Source organism: Mytilus edulis, chromosome 4 (genome assembly GCF_963676685.1).
Source record: "Mytilus edulis chromosome 4, xbMytEdul2.2, whole genome shotgun sequence".
In the NCBI taxonomy this organism is placed as follows: Eukaryota; Metazoa; Mollusca; class Bivalvia; order Mytilida; family Mytilidae; genus Mytilus; species Mytilus edulis.
The window spans coordinates 43,281,719-43,306,019 of NC_092347.1; the positions used below are offsets into that span (position 1 = coordinate 43,281,719).

A 24,301-nucleotide genomic window follows, 5' to 3' on the forward strand; every position below is an offset into this window, starting at 1 on the left:
CTCTTGGGTTTTCGTTGAGTTTTGTTGTAAAATCAAATGTCCGAATGACGTCATTTGCCATACTGCAATATACAGGGTAACAACAAAATGTCGAAAAGACACAGAATCGACGTTGGCGACTCTTTGCCAAAACGCACAAGGTATGACAGCTGTAAAGTCATGGCAGCCTTTGCCTCATTCAATTTATTAAGACACACATTTGTCTTGTTTCATTTCTCTAACTGTAGAATACCTATAACACTATTAATTGAACATTTCCACAGTAGCGCACAACGCATGCCGAATCGGACATAATTTATCCCCCCTTTTCTTCATAAATCTTTTCAGTACTTGTCAGAGGGAGGGACTGTCCCTGAAGTCTTTTAGGATCTCCTGTAGTTGGTGATCTCAATACTGGTATACTAGTATTGTGCACAATACTGGTATAAAAACTTTGTACCAGTATTGTTTTCCAGTATTGTACCAGTGTTGTGTTTTTTTAAATAAACAAATACATATAGGTGATTAATCTTTAATTAAAGGTGTCACATATATAAATGCATAATGAAATTAACATATGAAATGACAATTTTATATGAAATGATTGTAAAAATCAAATCAAATATTTTATTATAGTCTCACCTCTCTACATGTATCCTCGTGTATTGTATTTTCGACCTTCTAACATTTTTCTGAATTCCCTGTTATATGTTTGACCATAGACATACCTAATATTTTGAGAGTCGCTAGTATACTTGTGCATAAAATAATTGTATCGGAAATATATTTCGATCTTTAATTAATTTCATTTGAGTTCATTAGATCGATGGCACCTTTGTTGACAAAAACAAGGGTCTTGTGTTTTTGACCTATCTATAAAAAAACGAGTCTAAAGTCAGAAACGACATCTCGTACATATCCGGAATTGGTTATAAATTTGATACCAAAGTTTATATCAAAGTGTTAGAGGCGATCTAACTTATGACTTAAAGAATTAAATGGTTAAATATACAACTACATGTACAAAATGTATAAGATATAAAATATTATTTTGATGTCTTTTTTGGACAAGTTGTACACATTTTAGAATGAGGCACTTTGGAAGCCTTGTATGGTCTTGTATACATTCTTGTTTTTTTTAAATACTTTGGTTTATCCATTGTGAAGTGAGGTTGGTGAGTATTGTCTGTAATTTCCATTTCCACTGACACTGTTTTTTCTGTAAATAAAATTGAACTGATATTTTATTTTTTGGTAAAAAGCTGTAAGGAGCATGCGTATTTCTGTATTCAAATTAACTTTAAGTATAAAAACTAACCACCTGACAGTCATGTGACTTAATGACCTTGAAGTTAACTTTGCATGCAAAAAGACCTCTAAAAAAACGTAAATACTTAATATAATAACTTTATTTGAAAAATCTTCACCCCACATGGTATCATTTGCTATTGTTACTAAGTATAGCAGCCGAATATGACCTCATGCAGGCATGCGCAGCATACGAAAAGTGAAAGTAGAATTAGGTCGAAAACGTCAGACGGTCGAAAACACAATACGAGATGATACATTACAAACATGAATACAATATATACAACATGTTTTAATTAAAAGTACAAAACAATCTTAAAAACATTCGAGAGCCACTCTCAAAAGAGTTATGAGAGACTTTTACATAAAAAAAGGACAGCTCGATAAAAATACAAAACATTTTTTATCTATATAAAACATTCTTCCTTTGAATTAAAATATCATGGCAGATTTTGGCAGAATAAAAGCACAAATTTTCATTTGTAAATAAAAATATAAATTTTTCATCATCATTTAAGTCTAAAAAATCAATATTAAAAGAAACTGCTCTAGTAAAAAACCTCTTGTCTTGCCTGTGAATATAAAGGGCATTTGGGTAAAACATGTTTCTCATCTTCAATGAGTTTCTGTTGCATACATGAATCATTAAAACAAAATCTATTTTCACTTAAAACCCCTTCATATCTGCCTGTTTCAATTCTAATCGGCGCCACACCACATCGAAATTTAGCAAAGGCACTTTTATATTTTCCTGGCACATGAAAACTTAAATAATGTTCTTTATAATATTCTTGTTTAAATAATCTATCAACTTTTGTTGCAGAAAGCTCGACATAGGGATAGTGATCCGGCGGCGACGTTAGCTAACTTCTTAAAAGCTTTACATTTTAGAAGGTGAAAGACTTGGATGCTTCATACTTTGTATATAGATGCCTCATGTTACGAAGTTTCCGTCAGTCACATGTCCAATGTCCTTGACCTCATTTTCATGGTTCAGTGACCACTTGAAAAAAAAGTTCAGAATTTTTGTAATGTTGAATTCTCTCTTATTATAAGTAATAGGATAACTATATTTGGTATGTGCGTACCTTGCAAGGTCCTCATGCCCGTCAGACAGTATTCACTTGACCTCGACCTCATTTCATGGATCAGTGAACAAGGTTAAGTTAGGGTGGTCAAGTCCATATCTCAGATACTATAAGCAATAGGGTTAGTATATTTGGTGTATGGAAGGACTGGTATGTGTACATGTCCAACTGGCAGATGTCATTTGACCTTGACCTCATTTTCATGGTTCAGTGGTCAAAGTTAAGTTTTTAAGTTTTGGTCTTTTTATCTAATATTATATGCCAAAGGTCAACTATATTTGGTGTATGGAAATATATTATGATCTATATGTCAGTCCCGCAGGTTTTATTTGACCATGACTTCAATTGCACAGTTCATTGCACAGTGTTAAGTTTTTGTGTTTTGGTCTATTTTTCTTAAACTATAAGTAGTCTTTGACAACTTTCCAAGTCCTGTTGAGAAAAAAAATGAACATGTTGAAGATTTTATATTGATTTCAATAATTCTTAATCAGTTATACACAATTACCTCTTTTTGTGTTTTCTGTCTTATCAAAATATATATTGCAAAGTTTATAATGACCCCTAAAATACGCATTAGTTAAGCTAAAAAACAGTTTTGATCTAATGTTTTTTTTCTGGATTCAAAATAAATTATAACAGCTACTGGTAACAGTTTTTTCTAGGTCATATGTAGGGAAGTGAGGGCATAAGGTTTTCTTAAGCTTTTAGGTTGGAAAAAATGCAATAAATCATGTGCTGATCTTGGCTTATATAATGTACTCAAATTTTTAAATGAGAAGATTTGATTTATTTATTAAGGCTATTTAAAATGACCCATTTAAGAACCTGATTATGACTTCAATCATTCATTCTTTAATTTACTTATTATCATTCTATTACAGGGAAGAAATGGATAAAAACATGTCCAAAGATGATAAACCTTCAAAAAGTATTTTTGAGGAGTTCAATATTCAAAAACCAACAATCAAGATGAATCCATTTACAGGTAAAAATAAAGATCCTAAACCATTGTATACTGTATCCCTTAGGTATATGTTTCACAGCATTTTGTTTGACAGCTAAGGTTTATAAAGTAGTTAACTATATATAATCCAGTGCAAAGTGGTAATATTGAAGAGAATTGATTACATTTTTACAAAGTAACTAATGGAAATAAACTATAAGTTATAGATTTAGAAACTTTGTTTTATACAGAGATTACCAGAAAATTAAAATGATTGAATGAAAAATATTGATGTTTGTTAGGTAATCATAATTATGATTTGTATGTGTTTATTACTGGCGTATTATACGACCGCAAAATTTGAAAAAATTTTCGTCGTATATTGCTATCACGTTGGCGTCTGCGTCGTCGTCGTCCGAATACTTTTAGTTTTTGCACTCTAACTTTAGTAAAAGTGAATGGAAATCTATGAAATTTTAACACAAGGTTTATGACCACAAAAGGAAGGTTTGTATTGATTTTGGGAGTTTTGGTCCCAACATTTTAGGAATTAGGGGCCAAAAAGGGCCCAAATAAGCATTTTCTTGGTTTTCGCACTATAACTTTAGTTTAAGTTAATAGAAATCTATGAAATTTTGACACAAGGTTTATGACCACAAAAGAACGGTTGGGATTGATTTTGGGAGTTTTGGTTTCAACAGTTTAGGAATTAGGGGCCAAAAAAGGGCCCAAATAAGCATTATTCTTGGTTTTCGCACAATAACTGTAGTTCAAGTAAATAGAAATCAATGAAATTTAAACACAATGTTAATGACTACAAAAGGAGGGTTGGTATTGATTTTGGGAGTTTAGGTCCCAACAGTTTAGGAATTAGGGGCCAAAAAGGGATCCAAATAAGCATTTTTCTTGGTTTTCGCACCATAACGTTAGTATAAGTAAATAGAAATCTATGAAATTTAAACACAAGGTTTATGACCATAAAAGGAAGGTTGGTATTGATTTTGGGAGTTTTGGTCCCAACATAATAAGGGGCCCAAAGGGTCCAAAATTAAACTTTGTTTGATTTCATCAAAATTGAATAATTGGGGTTCTTTGATATGCCGAATCTAACTGTCATGACTGTGTATGTAGATTCTTAACTTTTGGTCCCGTTTTCAAATTGGTCTACATTAAGGTCCAAAGGGTCCAAAATTAAACTTAGTTTGATTTTGACAAAAAATGAATCAGTTAGGTTCTTTGATATGCTGAATCTAAAAATGTACTTAGATTCTTGATTATTGGCCCAGTTTTCAAGTTGGTCCAAATCGGGGTCCAAAATTAAACTTTGTTTGATTTCATCAAAAATTGAATAAATGGGGTTCTTTGATATACCAAATATAACTGTGTATGTAGATTCTTCATTTTTGGTCCTGTTTTCAAATTGGTCTACACTAAAGTCCAAAGGGTCCAAAATTAAACTTAGTCTGATTTTAACAAAAATTGAAATCTTGAGGTTCTTTGATATGCTGAATCCAAAAATGTACTTAGATTTTTTTATTATGGGCCCAGTTTTCAAGTTGGTCCAAATCAGGATCTAAAATTATTATATTAAGTATTGTGCAATAGCAAGTCTTTTCAATTGCACAGTATTGCGCAATGGCAAGTCTTTTCAATTGCACAGTATTGCGCAATGGCAAGAAATATCTAATTGCACAATATTGTGAAATAGCAATTTTTTTTGTAATTAGAGTTATCTTTCTTTGTCCAGAATAGTAAGCAAGAAATATCTAATTGCAAAATATTGTGCAATAGCAAGATCTTTTTTTAATTGGAGTTATCTTTCTTTGTCCAGAATCAACTTAAATCTTTGTTATATACAATATACAATGTATATTCACTTTTTACTACCAACTGATAAATTAAAATAATCTTTACCATTCAGTGATAACAAGCAGTTTTTTTACATCTTAATATTTTATGATGTATTTAAATGAGTAGTTATTGTTGCAAACTCTATTAGAAATTTTAATTGATATTAGTTTTGGAATAAGGGAAAGGGGGATGTGATTAAAAAAATTGGGTTCAATTTTTCTCATTTGAAATTTCATAAATAAAAAAGAAAATTTCTTCAAACATTTTTTTGAGAGGATTAATATTCAACAGCATAGTGAATTGCTCTAAGAGAAAACAAAAATTTTAAGTTCATTAGAACACATTCATTCTGTGTCAGAAACCTATGCTGTGTCAACTATTTAATCACAATCCAAATTTAGAGCTGAATCCAGGTTGAATGTTGTGTCCATACTTGCCCCAACCGTTCAGGGTTCAACCTCTGCGGTCGTATAAAGCTACGCCCTGCAGAGCATCTGGTTTATATTGAATAAAAATTGTGAATGGCAGTAGAGAATGTGTCAAAGAGACAACAACCCGACCAAAGAGTTGAAAAAACAGCCAAAGGCCACAAATGGGTCTACAGCACAATAAAAAAAAATATTGCACTTGAAGTTGGGCTTCAGCTGGCCCCTAAACAAAAATGTATATTGTAAGGCTTAAATTAAAATATTGTTTGTTTGCCCTTTACCGACCGACCCTATAAATTTGTTCCGCCTGAAAATCTTTTATTTGTATTTACCAGCAAGATTATATTTTATTTTATTTTTTCGTTCCTACTAAAAATCTTATATTTGTATTTCCCACTCAAAACTTTTTTATCGGAATCCTCGGGTTTTATCTTTTTAACGTATAAGGTCCAGTCCATTTGGTATCACGTGAGCATTTGACATGAACACTTGCATTTGAACAGTTGAAGTTTCAAAGCATTTGTTTGAAATCGATGCTGAACGCTTTCTGAAATCATGAAATGACGTACGTTACTCTGTACCTTTATATCTGAAGAGCAGGGTTCATTTAAAAAAAGTTCGTTTGATACAAAATTATCAACGTGTGTACAAACTATTTTGTAAACGGACGTTGTATTCTATGTAGGGATGACCTTTTGTGATCAGCAGATCAGGATGATTATGTTAACGATGCCGCTATATTATTTTTATCCGACATGGACCAAAGGTGACAAAAGCCTGTAAAGTGGAGAATATTTGGCAGTAAAATTGCCAATTTTTCCATACAGATTATTTATAAATGCGATGTAAAATACGTGACAATTGAGTTTTAAGTCTTGTAGCATTTTTATTGGAAACAAAGGCACACACGAAATTTTAAACACTCTAGGGACTTTTTCTACTAGTAATGTATGTCTGCCCGGACATATCTTACCCTTTAGGTAAGCTTACTGTCAACGTATATTTTTTCCACCTAACAGAAGTTCCAATGGAAACTTTGTTATAAACAATGCCATATTATCTGTTCCTGTTGGAACAATAGTCTATATCATTTATTCCGTTAGCAGGTTAGGAAAATTGTCTGTAATATTTATTCCAGTGGAAATAATATTCCAGAATATTGTTTCCATTTGGGACTTATATTATGAAGGATCTTCTATTCCGTGATAGTACAATGTACGTAGTACAGAATATAAGTGCAAGTTCAAACTCTTCAAAAGTTCCAGGCATATAAACGTTGAAAATATGCGACACGGCTCTATATTTTGATATGTGAAAACAAAATAGTAGTGCATATGAATAAGCTTCACATTCTACGCGATATTTTTTTTTCAAAACAAATAGTCCCAGAAAACTTATTTGCAAAAGCAAAACAGACAAAAATGACATTATGCAGATTTTGTATCTATTAAATAAAATATTATACCTACCTGCCTACCCATGACAAAAAATATACCGAGTCAAGTTATTTTTTTTGGGAAAAAAATAAAATATTTTACCTACCTACCTACCCTGTTTCAAAATATAGGGTCGGAAAAGGGCAAACAAACAATATTTTAATTTAGGCCTAAACTCTACATGATTAATGTTTCTTTTAACAGGAATGCCATATACACCCAGATACTTTGAACTATTCAACAAACGATCTCTTCTGCCTGTATGGGAATACAAAGATAAATTTCATGATGTACTAGAAAAACATCAGTGTTTGGTATTGGTAGGGGAAACAGGTTCTGGTAAAACAACTCAGGTAAGATATATCTAATAATCTATTATCAGTGAGCCAAAGGAAATAGAAGTCATAAATGAATTGACTTTTCTGTGTTGGTCTCTAATATCGATTTTGATAGTTTCAGTCAAGTATGAAAATTTTACATGGAGAAAAATAGTGATGCCATAAAAAAATTAAAAGCAAATTTTTCTGGTTGCCAGACATGCCAGATGAATCCTGAAATCTCATTATTTCAAAATAAACATTGTGTATAAAATGATATATATTTCATACAGATTCCCCAATGGTGTCTGGAATGGGTCAGAGCAAGATTCAATAAGAAGGGTGTAGCTTGTACCCAGCCTAGGAGAGTAGCAGCTATGTCTGTAGCACAGCGTGTGTCAGAGGAAATGGATGTGTGTCTGGGGTCAGAGGTTGGATACAGTATACGATTTGAAGACTGCACATCATCAAGAACTTTATTAAAGTAAGAATTAAAGTGAAATTGGACTGGTAAAGAAACAGAAACAGTAAAAAAATGCATACTTATGCTATTTCAAAAGCAATTGCCTGTAGGAAAAAATGATTGACAGATATTCTATTAAGCTCCAATTTACTGGACTGGATAGAAAATGTCAGCCAATGACAGACAGTATAATTATGTCTGAACTCATCATATCAACAAACGGCAGAGATGAGAATGAGAGCAGATCTAGTTAGCCCTTGACTATCTGTCTGTCCGCTTGAAACGCAAACTGTACCTGGAACTTTACTAAGTGATTGAAGATTTGCACTTCCTATTCATGTCTACAGAATAGCACATTAATTACTTTAATTATTCATAATCAAGCAATCCAATATAAAAATGTGTAAGTTTTATACTATACAGCCTTCATGCTAAACTTTGAATCCACTCAATTTTACAAAACAATTAGATTCTATTAGCCTGTGGGTATGATTTTTATAAGCCTTGATTTATGATAACTTGGTTTACATTATATGAAAAAACTATGTAGTTTTAAATTGAATATGTATATTAACAGATATATGACAGATGGTATGTTGTTACGAGAAGCTATGTCTGACCCTTTACTTGAGAATTATGGGATAGTTATGCTTGATGAGGCTCATGAACGTACACTGGCTACAGATATATTAATGGGTTTGTTGAAGGAAGTCAGTAAACAAAGAAAAGACTTGAAGATAATTATTATGAGTGCTACGTTGGATGCTGGAAAGTTTCAGGTATAAACACCCTTTGAAATTTCTGTTTTAGAATATCCCAAACCCTTAAAGTGATCCTAGAATTTTATCACAATAAAAATAGTAACGTTCTGTTAACAGTAATTATCAAAATTTATTGCAGGGGTAGTTACAAAACTACAATGGTTGTACTGAAATAATTGAAAATTTTCTTTGATTTTAGAAATAAATTACATATCTGCCTCCAGTTTTCTGAATAACATCTGTGAGAATTCAGAGTAACAAATGTACTTTATTCCTAGGCACATAGTAAAGCAATGTTCTAATTTATCATGCAATCAGCGTTGTAAGCTATACATATAAAAGTTTACCCATATTGTCTCCTGTAATTGTCTCCTGTACTCTTGCTTCTATTGAAACAATCCAATGGGATTACTGTAATTGAAATCAAAACACAATTTTCAAGTAGTTTGAGAGTTGTTCTATTTATTCCTGACATTGTATACAAAGAATGAACTTTGAATGTGGAATTTGCAATCTCAAGAAGTTTTATTTTTCATACTTGTTCACTCTAAAAAGAACTTTTAGACCGTACCCTATGGATGTGACTTCTACAGATTTTCATTGTCCAAAAATTGATGATTATTCAAAGTCTGGTAGTTCTCATCTAAATCATCTCTGTTGGCAGATATGCTAATAAATCATGAACACACACCTCAGGGGCTCATTTCTTTATGAATATTTAATAAACGAGTCCTTGTCAACTCTCTGCAATCAGATCATGTTGATAAAAGAACTATCTCTTATATATAATGTCTATTTTATTCCAGCATTATTTTGACAATGCTCCATTGATGACAGTACCTGGGAGAACTCATCCTGTGGAGATCTTCTACACACCAGAACCAGAGAGAGATTACTTGGAGGCTGCCATCAGAACTGTTATACAGATACACATGTGTGAAGAGATGGCTGGTGATTGTCTGCTGTTTTTGACAGGACAGGAGGTATGTTTAATGCCTTGTTTATGATCTGGCTTTATTTCATTTTACATAAAGATATGATAGTATTTTAAAGTTAAGTTTCACACCTGGTACTTATGATATTGAAGTAAGTATATGAATAAATACCTAACTGCAATCTTTCAAAAATAAGATGGAGAGTTGAATTCAAAGTTAAATACTTGATTGATGGGTTTTTTTCTGTATTTAGGCTTAAATTAAAATATTGTTTGTTTGCCCTTTACCGACCGACCCTATAAATTTGTTCCGCCTGAAAATCTTTTATTTGTATTTATCAGCAAGATTTTATTTTATTTTATTTTTTCGTTCCTACCAAAAATCTTTTATTTGTATTTCCCGCTCAAAACTTTTTTACCGGAATCCTCGGGTTTTATCTTTATCCTGAAAGGTCTAGTCCGTTTGGTATCACGTGAGCGTTTGACATGAACATTTGCATATAGAGTTTCAAAGCATTTGTTTGAAATCGATGTTGAACGCTTTGAAATCATGATATGACGTACGTTAACTCTGTATCTTTATACTTGAAGAGCAGGGTTCATTTACAAAAAAGTTCGTTTAATAATACAAAATTATCAACGTGTGTACAAACCGTAGTATTTTGTGTAAACGGACGTTGTATTCTATGTAGGGATGACCTTTTGTGATCCATAGATCAGGAAGATTATGTTAACGATGCCTTCGACCAGCATTGCTATATTATTTATATCTGACATGAACCAAAGGTGACAAAAGCCTGTGAAGTGGAGAATATTTGGCAGTAAAATCGCCCAAGTTTTCCATACAGATCATTTATAAATGCGATGTAAAATATGTGACAATTGAGTTTAAGTCTTGTAGCATTTTTATTAGAAACATAGGCACACACGGAAATTTAAACACTCTAGGGACTTTTTCTACTAGTAATGTATGTCTGCCCGGACATATTTTACCAGGACAAATTTATCTCTTACAGAAAACCCTTAGGTATAGGTAAGCGTACAAGGTACGTAGTACAGAATATTAGTGCAAGTTAAAACTCTTCAAAGTTCCAGGCATATATAAGGTGTCAGACCACCAATTAAAAATCCCTATCTGTTCAACCAAATTTTGCAATTTTCACAGCTTTCTAAATATTTTACCTTGAGTTTAACTTCAAGGAAACCAGGTATATCCTGAATTGTACATGTATCACCTTCCTACATGCCAATTTTCAACCAATGTTTAAAGTCTTGTAACAAATTTCTGATTTTGAAAAGACAGGTACTACCAAAATAACTCCCGGTTTTCTGGAAATCTTAAATTAGTGTACTATGTAGCGCATTAATCCTGAATTTTTAATGCAAACTCATAGACAAGTTAATTTTGGCTCAAAATGGGCTAAATATATTTCCCTTTCACCAAAAGTTTCATTTCTGCAAATTTGTTGGTTAGTTTAAGTAAACAATGACATCAAAAGCACTATTTTGTGTCAAAGTAGGACTACTTTTACATACGTTCTAAATTGGAGGGAGTAATTGGTGGTCTGACACCTATAAACGTTGAAAATATGCGGAACAGCTCTATATTTTGATATTTGAAAACAAAATAGTAGTGCATATGAATTAACTTCACATTCTACATGATTTTTTTTTTTCGAAGCGCAGTCCCAGAAACTTATTAGCAAAAGCAAAACAGACAAAAATGACATTATGTAGATTTTGTATCTATAAAATAAAATATTATACCTACCTGCCTACCCATGAAAAAAAATATACCGAGCCAAGTTATTTTTTTTTGGGAAAAAAAATAAAATATTTTACCTACCTACCTACCCTGTTTCAAAATGTAGGGTCGGAAAAGGGCAAACAAACAATATTTTAATTTAGGCCTTAGGCTATTTTGAATCTTTTTGAATTTGATTAAAGTTGAATTGAAAAATGCCAAATCTTTTTGATAATTGATATATTTCAGAATTTTTAAACTGTTATTCGTCAGGAACATGAATGATGTTTTTATTATAAGAACTACACGTAGGCTTTCCCTGGAAAAGCTAAATTGCCGGTTGAAAAAAGATTCTCAATAAAAAAAAAACATACTGTCATAAAATATCAAGTGCTCAACTAATATTAGAAGAACTGTGGGAAATAATTGCCCATAAGAATGTAATCATCATCTACAAAGTCTTCAATAATTGTTTTTTACTTTTTCTTTGCAAATCTGTTGCACAACTAGCTTAGATCTGGTGCTTGCTATAATATCATGAATATTTGATATTTCTTCAATTGTAGGAAATAGATGAAGCCTGCAAGAGAATACAGAGAGAAGTTGATAATCTTGGACCAGAAGTTGGAGACATGAAATGTATACCTTTATATTCTACACTACCACCAAACCTACAACAGAGAATTTTTGAGCCAGCACCTCCTAACAAGCCTAATGGAGCCATTGGAAGAAAAATAGTTGTGTCAACAAATATTGCAGAAACATCACTGACAATTGATGGTGTTGTTTTTGTCATAGATCCAGGATTTGCCAAACAGAAAGTAAGTGTTTAATTGAAGTTCAGCAAATTGTAAAGATCCATTGTAATGAATGAAAGAACTATTAAAAATATAAAAAAAACAAAAATTGATATATTATATTATATTTATATATTTTTTTTCAAACATAAGAAAGCTCAAAGTAAAACAAATGCTTACTGATGAATGATAGTGTGGCCCTTATGTAAAAAGGCATAAGAATCTTGTAATATTTCTTGATTTGCAATAAAATGGACCTAATAATTGTTAATATGTGAAAATAGTTCTTAACATTGTAACTTCTATATATAGGTATATAATCCACGTATCAGAGTAGAGTCATTACTTGTAACTGCCATCAGTAAAGCCAGTGCTCAGCAGAGAGCTGGTAGAGCAGGACGTACAAAACCAGGAAAATGTTTCCGTCTATATACAGAAAAGGCCTATAAACAGGAAATGCAAGACAATACATACCCAGAAATCTTAAGATCAAATCTTGGATCTGTTGTTTTACAGCTGAAAAAGCTTGGAATTGATGATTTAGTCCATTTTGATTTCATGGATCCTCCAGGTAAAGTTTTTAGTATAATGCTTCAGAAAATGAAGGTTTGTGCTTTTGCTCCTTATTGAAGACTTCTCTGTGTGACTATGAGATGTACTGCATTAAAAACACTGCCTATGAAATTATTTTGGTCAAGAAAATATGCACCACGTGTCTATTCTCTTATATTGCCTTTTGCCTTGTCATATTGAAGATCAAAAGTCATGAAAAATTTGGTTTAAAGCCAAGTATTGTTATTTGTTATAAAAGTTATTAAAAAAATTAGAACAAAAGTGAATGAAGAGGGTTATTTTTTTGGCTAACAAAGATTTGAAAATAACATGCTATGTAATGAATTTAGTATTGAATCAAAAAACATAGTAATTTAAGTAACAAGACTTTTTTTTTACTTTCAGCCCCAGAAACTTTAATGAGAGCTTTAGAGTTATTAAATTACTTAGCAGCTTTAGATGATGACGGAGAGCTGACAGAACTTGGGTCAATGATGGCAGAATTTCCACTTGACCCACAGTTAGCTAAAATGGTCATAGCAAGTTGTGATTTTGGATGTTCCAATGAAATCCTCTCCATTACAGCCATGTTGTCAGGTAGTAGATGTTTTATAATTACTATATTTTATCAATTGAATTCAATGAATTTCATTTCTATATTTTTTAATTTGTCTTTATATTTTCATTTTAAAGCTTGAAAAATAATGATATTGCTTTATATTATAACTAATCAAAGATAAAATTGCTTCAGAGTTTTCATACTTATGAATATTTCTGGATAAAGTTTTCATCCAGGGCACCAAGTTAAATGTTAAAGGAAGCTCTTAGAAACCGGGTGCTCTGGATAACATTCTGGCTTGCTTTTAGTTTTGACTACATGTATGATGATTAATGGCGATGGGGATGGGCCGTCTGGCCCCTACCGCATCCACCCTGTTTAGTCCCACAGTGCTTTGTGAGACCCACTGAAGCTAAGAAGGCCGCTGATGAAGCCAAGATGAGATTTGCACACATAGATGGAGACCACCTGACATTGCTAAATGTGTACCATGCCTTTAAGCAGAGTAAGTTGAAAAAATAGATGAATTTTAATGTTCTTTAGTTTATAATTTCATATTCTAATGATATAAGGGTAATGGAGTACAAAATTTAAACTCACTTTCACATGATGTATTAAATTTTAGATTCAAATTGTATGAATAAGGGTCAGGGAGTAGGGAGGTGATTAATGACTTCTAACACCTCTGTCTTGAATAAGATTATAAGAGCCCTCTGTCAATTTAATTAATCTCCTTTTAAAAAAAAAAATTAAATTCCTGAATGCTTCAAAAGTTGTCTGAAAATAAATGGATTATTTTTCATGCCCCTCTAAACTTGCATGTACTTCATAGTTTGTTACATATTTTATGTTTGCTTGTAAATTCAACTTGATCTTAAAGCTTGAAATTCTTATATATAAAGGTAACTTAAAATTTTATAATATACTTAATAATGGAAATTGTCGAAAAGACAACCTGACCAAAGAGTAAAAAAAAAAAATTTGAAGATGAAAAAATCTCTAATCAATAGAAATGTATTTCTGAAAACATTTGTTTAGAATATTTAATACATAAATTTGATTGGATTGAATACATATTTATGATTTCCGCTGATTCAATAATCTTCTGTTGTTTCACTATAGGTCAAGAAGATCCACAGTGGTGTTATGACAACTTTGTGAACTACAGATCATTGAAAAGTGCGGATAATGTGAGACAACAGTTGGCTAGAATTATGGACCGCTTTAATTTACGACGAACAAGTACAGACTTTTCCAGTCGAGATTACTACATCAATATCAGGAAGGCTTTGGTGTCCGGATTTTTCATGCAGGTATAAATCATTTTATTTAATTTCCTTTCAAGAAAGAAAAGTCTGTTTTTGTTTGTGAGTTAAGATTGTAGTGAGAAATTACGAACTAAGATTTAAGCAGAACCATTTTTGTTATGCTCCTTTTTCCTTAATAGAAGTTTATTCGATTAAATAAACACAATAGTCAGAAAGAATAATATATAAACTCAATTGATCGGTAAAAAAAACCAGACAAATACAATTTTAAGACAGAAGTTTGTATTAACAAATGTTTGGAATGAATAATATACTAATACAATTGTTAGATAGGCAACTGTCTAAAGATTCAGAATCTTTTTTACAAATTTAACCTGTTTAAATACAATTTTTATTTTTGAAAAATTCCTTGTGATGTCCCAGTTGATATCACATTAAGATAATAGACTATATGTATATTATATAAACCCCATTAAGTCAACTCCAACTCACTGTTACAAAGATTCAATTTATGCAGCTTTTCATGGTAAACTGTTTATTATCAATATTAATTTTGTCAAAACATGTATATTTTGATGAATTGTTCTTTTCTTAATATCCAATTTCAAGTATAACACATTTAATGTATTTACAGAGTATTCTTTAGTAATTGAATCGAAAATATTCACAATTCTGTCTTTTCTGAGAGCTATTCCAGAAAAAAAAAAATTTGAGGGGGGGGGGGGGGGTTGGAAGGCAGTTTTTGTCAGCACCCGCCACCCAGACAATTGTATTTGAGTATTATAGTGCCAGGGATCTCCATGGATGAAAATTGAACCATGGAGGAACTTTCACCATTACAAACCGTGTATACGCTGTACAGTGTAGCGCGATCGAAAGTATTTTATCCCTCCATACAAGGAATGGTGAACATGCTAATTCATTGCTTATTGAAATTATATTTATTTGAATTTTCATTATAGAATTAGAAGTGTCAATATGTTCATTTATTGCCGTTTTTAACCATTCAAATACCAAGTCTTCATGGTCCCCCCTTAGTCGAGAATGACCAAAAGCTGTCATGAAGGTCCCCATGTAGATCTCTTGTATTTTTGGTAATTGTTATGGGGGTCAAAAATCATATGATGTGGAAGCTTATTTTTCATGGACACTGTCAAATTCAGAACCCATTACCGGTATGGCTGATTTGCAGCAACAACAAAACGATTCGTACGGGTTATGAAAAAGGTTAAAGAGATTTGTAAAGCAAATGAAAAGGTTTTTAATGACTTTATCTGACAAATTGATGCTGTGCAACATGCATCTTTCGAGTCTGAATAGAAACCGGAAACGCGGATGTATCAATTTGATTGTAATATACGAAATGAATTCGGAATTACGATACGATATTTCTTTACAGGAAATATTTATAAGTTTTTACTTTTAAACTTTTAAAGTCATTTTAAATTATCGTTACAGCAGTACTCGAGTTATTTGTGATGAAATAATATTTACTGTTTTGCGTCTTATTTTGTACTTCTTAAAAAAGGGGGATGCTGATTGCGTAAGTCAAAATAAAGCACGTGTTCGACTTGTTAAACTGTTTTCTTTGTAACTGGATTATTAATTTATTTATTTAATCCAAATTATCATAATCATTTGCTGAAACTTAGTTGATTAATTCGACAAATGGATCGTCTATCCTCAGATAGTATTCTCCTGTCTGGTTTGTTGATCTACCTGTACAAGCTCAGGTACAAGTGATTAGCGATCTTAATCCGGATATCCCTCAGGCGTTAGAACTGTGTTGGATTATAACACAAAAAGCCTGAGGGTTATGCAATTACATGCATTTGATTATAATTGATAAAAAAAATGGCGTCGGGCTACAAAAAATGATGAAGTTTTGAACGATGGCGGAAGACAATTTAACGATGGCGCAAGATAATTTAACGATGGAGCGAGTCATTTGACGATGGCGCAAGACATTTGAACGATGGCGGGGCGCCATCGTTAAACAGGCCATGGAGATCCCTGATAGTGCATTATAGTGTGAAAAGTTGCTCTGATTTCCACCACCCATGTATTATTAATATAATGTGCCTTCCAACCCCCAATACATTTTTTTCTGGAATAGCCCTGAACAAAATCATCAGTCTTTGGTGGATTTGTAATATGTTGAACAAAGTCATCAGTCTTTGGTGAATTTGTAATATGTTGAACAAAGTCATCAGTCTATGGTGGATTTGTAATATGTTGAACAAAGTCATCAGTCTATGGTGGATTTGTAATATGTTTGTTTCAATTATGTTTGGTTTCTTTTAATGCAAAGTTTTGCATAATTTAGAATTAGAGTATTTCATTCATGTATTTATACATTTTCTTCAGGTTGCACATTTAGAAAGGACAGGACATTATCTTACAGTTAAAGACAACCAAGTTGTCCAGCTTCATCCTTCAACATGTCTCGATCACAAACCAGAATGGGTGCTTTACAATGAATTTGTATTGACTACAAAGAATTATATACGTACAGTCTCAGATGTGAAACCTGAATGGTATGGATAATGTATATAGCAAAAATTATTTAACTGATATGATATTTACTTTAAGATTTACATTAAAAGAAACAAAAATAGCAAGTAAGGCTTGATGAATGATATAATTTCAAAGATGAAACTTTTGAAATAGTTACAAAACTACAATACCTTTATATTTAGCAATGGCAAAGATATGCCAATCTGTTTAAGAAAGGTATGCTTTAAATTACAAAGAATACAATTCCAAAGACAAATGCTTTCTGTTTTGAAAGAGTTTTTCATAAAAAAAAAATAATAAAGAGTGAAGTCTTGCAAAAATCGGTCACAAATAAATTGGTCATTTGTCATATAGATTTTAAATAGCGTAAAAACAAATTTAAAAGAAAAAAAAAGAAACAGACTTTTCATGTCCCAAAACATGTCAACTACTTAATTAAAATTGAGAATGGAAATGGGGAATGTGTCAAAGAGACAACAACCCGACCAAATAAAAAACAACAGCAGAGGGTCACCAACAGGTCTTCAATGTAGCGAGAAATTCCCGCACCCGGAGGCGTCCTTCAGCTGGCCCCTAAACAAATATATACTAGTCCAGTGATAATGAACGCCATACTAATTTCCAAATTGTACACAAGAAACTAAAATTAAAATAATACAAGACTAACAAAGGCCAGAGGCTCCTGACTTGGGACAGGCCCAAAAATGCGGCGGGGTTAAACATGTTTGTGAGATCTCAACCCTCCCCCTATACCTCTAACCAATGTAGTAAAGTAAACGCATAACAATACGCACATTAAAATTCAGTTCAAGAGAAATCCGAGTCTGATGTCAGAAGATGTAACCAAAGAAAATAAACAAAATGACAATAATACATAAATAACAACAGACTACTAGCAGTTAACTGACATGCCAGCTCCAGACTTCAATTAAACTGACTGAAAGATTATGATTTCATCATATGAACATCAGGCACAATCCTTCCCATTAGGGGTTTAGTATCATACCATCATAACATATATGAGAAGAACATAACCCGTGTCATGCCAACAACTGTTTTTATTTTTATGTCTGCGATCATTCTACATTTGTACAACTATATTTATCTCAAGTCTGAGCTCATTTGTGATGACTCACTATAGTTGGTTAACATAAACAGTTATTTATTAATAAATTTTATAAGAGCAGTCAAATTATTTTTGTATATTATCTAGCTATAACTCAACTTAGGTGGTAGTGATTGCAGTTTTGACACTTCTACTATTTTTAGTATCATTTTGAAATCAACCGTAACAGTTACTATTGTATAGAAATTGTAGTTCTATAATTATATGTTACTCATTTATGATTTTGTTCTGTTTTGTAGGTTAGTTGCAATAGCACCTCAATATTATGACATGGACAATTTCCCTCAATGTGAAGCTAAGAGACAACTAGAAAGAATTATAGCAAAGTTTGAATCTAAAAAGTTTCAACAGGAAGGAGCTGCAACGTATTGATGATATCGTGAAATTAGTTTTGTTATATATGTAAACAGTTACATTTAATGTCATCTGTGAAAGAATCATAGCTATCCTTCATTTTGTCTGCATTGTTCCTTTCTATAAGGGGAGACAACTTTTGAGGGTTGATATGATTCTTAATTGTTACGGTTAACATGGACATTCTTGTTGGCTGATGTTTTAATGATTACAGAAACATTCATTGCTGGTTTATTTATCACAAAGTAACTTACTGAAATAAACAATCATTACTGAAACAGCTTTGAAAGTTCTAGGTTAACATTGTACATTTCATCATATTTTGTCAATTTTATATGAGAGTAAATTATCAATATATCATGGTAAATGTCATTCTATAGTAAATGTATGAGACCAAGGATAGAGGGATTTTTTCTTTTGCATGTCATAAGACAACATTGCCTTTGTTTTCTCATACAACCTAGTATGTCTTGAAATTCTCCTTTATGTCGTTTCTGAGGTAAGCCCCTATATTATACAGAAAATGGTAGTTGTGTGTTAATCACACTAGCTGACTAGGACTTTTAAATACTTGAAAGGTTAAATGACATATTCTGTCGTATTATTTCTTCAAATGTCTCAGTTTGCTCAGCATAGTTAGGCTATCATGATTTAGCAGTGTTATACATAGATAAATACTTCATAATTGCATTATACAAATTTTATGTCATATAAGAATTGGGGAAACTGCATACATTTGAGAGCAACAAAAACAAAAGAGCAATAGGGTCCCATAAAACCGTCAAAACATCTTAATGTCACCTGCTTTAGAGAGATTTGCAACATTAGTTTATTAAAAACGCCGACCTTGCAAGGGCTGTATAGCCAGTCAAGGTCGTTAAAAACTTCCATCACCATGTCAGCACTGATGCACCTGCAGATATACCATGTGACAAATTTTGTATCACAAAACTCAAAGTTTAATGGTTTATTTACTTAATGGTAATTTTCCTGATGATTTGGGGAATTAAAGGCTGTAGTTTCAATAGTAAGTATAAATCACTGCAACTACACATTCTTCACATTATTACAGTAGCTAGCTGTATAACTGTTAACAGAAGTAAATAATATGGAAATTATGGCAGAAAGGTATTTGGGAACATTCAAATATCTAACTACTACTAGTAATCTTGAATTCACTGATTTAGTATGCAATGCATTCTGGGTAATATCAAAAGTGTACACCAAAATGTTGTGATTTGTTAAAAATGTCATAAAAACAATGCAAATTCAACTAATCATGTGACTTTTTTTTCTATTTGGGATGCAAACAATAGAATTACCCATAGTTCTTCATATAGTGAAACGCCCAATTGATGTGTACTTGTTTCATAAAATAATCCAATAGGGATCACAACAGTGTATTGTATGGACATGCAAGGACATACATCAAAAGAACTTAGTCTAGTCCTATGCAGTTTCGTATGTAGATTTTCTCTAAGAGTACTGGACCTGAACAAGCATCTAGATATTGACTTTTTATGTCTATCAATTTATACCACCATGAATACATTGAGTCTGAAGAAGCATAAATGTCCGATATTAAGAGGAGGAAGTGATTAAATCTAGTACACTGTGGTGGTGACTGTCAAGGACTAAATAGAAATAAAAATAATAGTTGAGGATATTTTTTTTATTAATATTAAATTAGGCTGTGCAGTGGGTTTTTTTTTAAACAGCTTTATAAAGAGTATATCCCAGTTTAAAGGTAAATTTTTACTGAAAGATTATGTTAACTCATTTTATTGTTGTCTATGATTAAAATTGTTATAAAGAGAACATGTTCATATTTATGAGATTTATTTTATGAGCTTTTTAGCTCACCTGACCTGAAAGGTCAAGTGAGCTTTTCTCATCACTTGGCGTCCGTCGTCCATAAACTTTTACAAAAATCTTCTCCTCTGAAACTACTGGGCCAAATTCTATCAAACTTGGCCACAATCATCCTTGGGATATCTAGTTTAAAAAATGTGTGGCGTGACCCGTCAAACCAACCAAGATGGCCGCCATGGCTAAAAATAGAACATAGGGGTAAAATGCAGTTTTTGGCTTATAACTCAAAAACCAAAGCATTTAGAGCAAATCTGACATGGGGTAAACTTGTTTATCAGGTGAAGATCTATCTGCCTTAAAATTTTCAGACGAATCGGACAACCTGTTGTTGGGTTGCTGCCCCTGAAATGGTTATTTTAAGGAAATTTTGCAGTTTTTGGTTATTATCTTGAATACTATTATAGATAGAGATAAACTGTAAACAGCAATAATGTTCAGCAGAGTAAGACCTACAAATAAGTCAACATGACCAAAATTGCCAGTCGACCCCTTAAGGAGTTATTGCCCTTTATAGTCAATTTTTAACAACTTTTCATCATTTTTTGTAACTTTTCTAAAAATCTTCTTCTCTAAAACTACTTTGCCAAATTTAATCAAACTTGGCGACAATTATCATTGTGGTTTATAGTTTTAAAAATGTGTCCGATGACCCAGCCTACCAAACAAAATGGCCGACATGGCTAAAATTAGAACATAGTGGTAAAATGCAGTTTTTGCTTTATATCTTTGAAACCAAGACATTAAGGGCAAATCTTTCAAGATTTTAATGTCCATCAGAATAAGATATATCCCCTCACAAATTTTCAGTTGAATCGGACAACCTGTTGTTGCTGCCCTTAAATTGGTTATTTTAAGAAAATTTTGCAGTTTTTGGTTATTATCTTGAATACTATTATAGATAGAGATAAACTGTAAACAGCAATATTGTTCAACAAAGTAAGATCTACAAATAAGTCAGCATGATCAAAATTGTAAGAGGACCCCCTAAGGAGTTATTGCCCTTTAGAGTCAATATTAAACAACTTTTCCTCATTTTTGTAACTTGTATAAAAATCTTTTCTAAAACTACTTGGCCATATTTAACCAAACTTGGCCACAATCATAATACTAGGGTATCTATTTTTTAAAAGAGTGTCTAATGACCCCGCCTACCAACAAAGATGGCCGACATCAGTAAACACATTAACAGGTGAGTGACACAGGCTCTTGAGAGCCTCTAGTTTAATTTTTGAGGACTTGTTTGCTTTCATTGGTATTGAAAAGATTGAATGTTTTGGGGTTATAAATTCTTGATATGTGATCAAGAAAAATAGCATACAGTCTGATATTTGTTCTGGTTTTTAGCTCACCTGGCCCAAAGGGCCAAGTGAGCTTTTCCCATCACTTTGCATCCGGCGTCGTTAACTTTTACAAAAATCTTCTCCTCTAAAACTACTGGGCCAAATTAAACCAAACTTGGCCACAATCATCATTGGGGTATCTAGTTTTAAAAATGTGTGGCGTGACCCGGTCAACCAACCAAGATGGCCACCACGGCTAAAAATAGAACATAGGGGTAAAATGCAGTTTTTGGCTTATAACTCAAAAACCAAAACATTTAGAGGAAATCTGACATAGGGGTAAAATTGTTTATCAGGTCAAGATCTATCTGCCCTGAAATTTTCAGATGAATCGGTCAACCTGTTGTTGGGTTGCTGCCCCTGAATTGGTAATTTTGAGGAAATTTTGCTGTTTTTGGTTATTATCTTGAATATTATTATAGATAGAGATAAACTGTAAACAGCAATAATGTTCATCAAAGTAAGATTTACAAATAAGTCAACATGACCGAAATGGTCAGTTGACCCCTTTAGGAGTTATTGCCCTTTATAGTCAATTTTTAACCATTTTTCGTTAATCTTAGTTATCTTTTACAAAAATCTTCTCTGAAACTACTGGGCCAAATTAATTCAAACTTGGCCACAATCATCTTTGAGGTACCTTGTTTGAAAAATTTGTCCGATGACCTGGCCATCCAACCAAGATGGCCACCACGGCTAAAAATAGAACAGGGGTAACATGTAGTTTTTTGCTTATAACTCTGAAACCCAAATCATTTAGAGGAAATCTGACAAGGAGTTAAATTGTTAATCAAGTCAATATATATCTGCCCTGAAATATTTAAATGAATTGGACAACCGGTTGTTGGGTTGCTGCCCTCCAATTGGTAATTTTTAAAGAAATTTTGCTGTTTTTGGTTATTATCTTGAATACTATTATAGATAGCGATAAACTGTAAACAGCGATAATGTTCATCAAAGTAAGATCTACAAATAAGTCCACATGACCTAAATGGTCAATTGACCCCTTAAGGAGTTATTGCCCTTTATAGTCAATTTTTAACAATTTTCATTAATTTGGTAAATTTATGTAAATTTTTACCAAATATTTTTCTCTGTTACTAATGGGCAAAGTTCATTATAGATATAATTGATAATTGTAAGAAGCAAGAATGTTCAGTAAAGTAAGAACTTCAAACACATCACCATCACCAAAATACAATTTTGTCATGAATCCATTTGTGTCCTTTGTTTAATATGCACATAGACCAAGGTGAGCGACACAGGCTCTTTAGAGCCTCAAGTTCGTAAATCTTAGTAATCTTTTACAAAAATCTTCTCCTCTGAAACTACTGGGCCAAATTAATCCAAACTTGGCCACAATCATCTTTGGGATATCTAGTTTAAAAAATGTATGGCCTGACCCGGCCAACCAACCAAGATGGCCGCCATGGCTAAAAATAGAACAATGGGGTAAAATGCAGTTTTTGGCTTATAACTCAAAAACCAAAGCATTTAGAGCAAATCTGACATGCGATAAAAGTGTTTATCAGGTCAAGATCTATCTGTCCTGAAATTTTCAGATGAATCGGACAACCTGTTGTTGGGTTGCTGTCCCTGAATTGGTAATTTTAAGGAAATTTTGCTGTTTTTGGTTATTATCTTGAATATTATTATAGATAGAGATAAACTGTAAACAGCAATAATGTTCAACAAAGTAAGATTTACAAATAAGTCAGCATGACCAAAATGGTCAGTTGACCCCTTTAGGAGTTATTGCCCTTTATAGTCAATTTTCAACCATTTTTATGCCCCACCTACGATAGTAGAGGGGCATTATGCTTTCTGGTCTGTGCGTCCGTCTGTCTGTTCGTCCGTCCGTCTGTCCTGCTTCAGGTTAAAGTTTTTGGTCAAGGTAGTTTTTGATGAAGTTTAAGTCCAATCGACTTCAAACTTAGTATACATGTCCCCTATGATATGATCTTTCTAATTTTAATGCCAAATTAGAGTTTTGACCCCAATTTTACGGTTCACTGAACATAGAAAATGATAGTGCAAATTTCAGGTTAAAGTTTTTGGCTTCAGGTTAAAGTTTTTGGTCAAGGTAGTTTTTGATGAAGTTGAAGTCCAATCAACTTGAAACTTAGTATACATGTGCCCTATGTATGATCTTTCTAATTTAAATGCCAAATTAGAGTTTTGACCCCAATTTTACGGTTCACTGAACATAGAAAATGATAGTGCAAATTTCAGGTTAAAGTTTTTGGCTTCAGGTTAAAGTTTTTGGTCAAGGTAGTTTTTGATGAAGTTGAAGTCCAATCAACTTGAAACTTAGTATACATGTGCCCTATGATATGATCTTTCTAATTGAAATGCCAAATTAGAGTTTTGACCCCAATTTTACGGTTCACTGAACATAGAAAATGATAGTGCAAATTTCAGGTTAAAGTTTTTGGCTTCAGGTTAAAGTTTTTGGTCAAGGTAGTTTTTGATGAAGTTGAAGTCCAATCAACTTGAAACTTAGTATACATGTGCCCTATGATATGATCTTTCTAATTGAAATGCCAAATTAGAGTTTTGACCCCAATTTTACGGTTCACTGAACATAGAAAATGATAGTGCAAATTTCAGGTTAAAGTTTTTGGTCAAGGTAGTTTTTAATAAAGTAGAAGTCCAATCAAC

The 24,301-nt window shown here is 32.4% G+C and overlaps 1 protein-coding gene across 1 annotated transcript; it reads left to right on the plus strand.

Moving 5' to 3' along the window:
• Position 1: 1 nt before the first annotated feature.
• LOC139519730 (putative pre-mRNA-splicing factor ATP-dependent RNA helicase PRP1) lies at positions 2–18,828 on the plus strand. Its single transcript, XM_071311972.1, has 13 exons — positions 2–140; positions 3,260–3,363; positions 7,241–7,389; positions 7,647–7,837; positions 8,394–8,595; positions 9,384–9,560; positions 11,822–12,076; positions 12,365–12,623; positions 13,010–13,201; positions 13,546–13,668; positions 14,286–14,476; positions 16,799–16,968; positions 18,314–18,828. The coding sequence occupies exons 1-13, from the start codon at positions 88–90 to the stop codon at positions 18,444–18,446; spliced, it is 2,199 nt and encodes a 732-aa protein (XP_071168073.1). The 5' UTR covers positions 2–87; the 3' UTR covers positions 18,447–18,828.
• Positions 18,829–24,301: the final 5,473 nt, after the last annotated feature.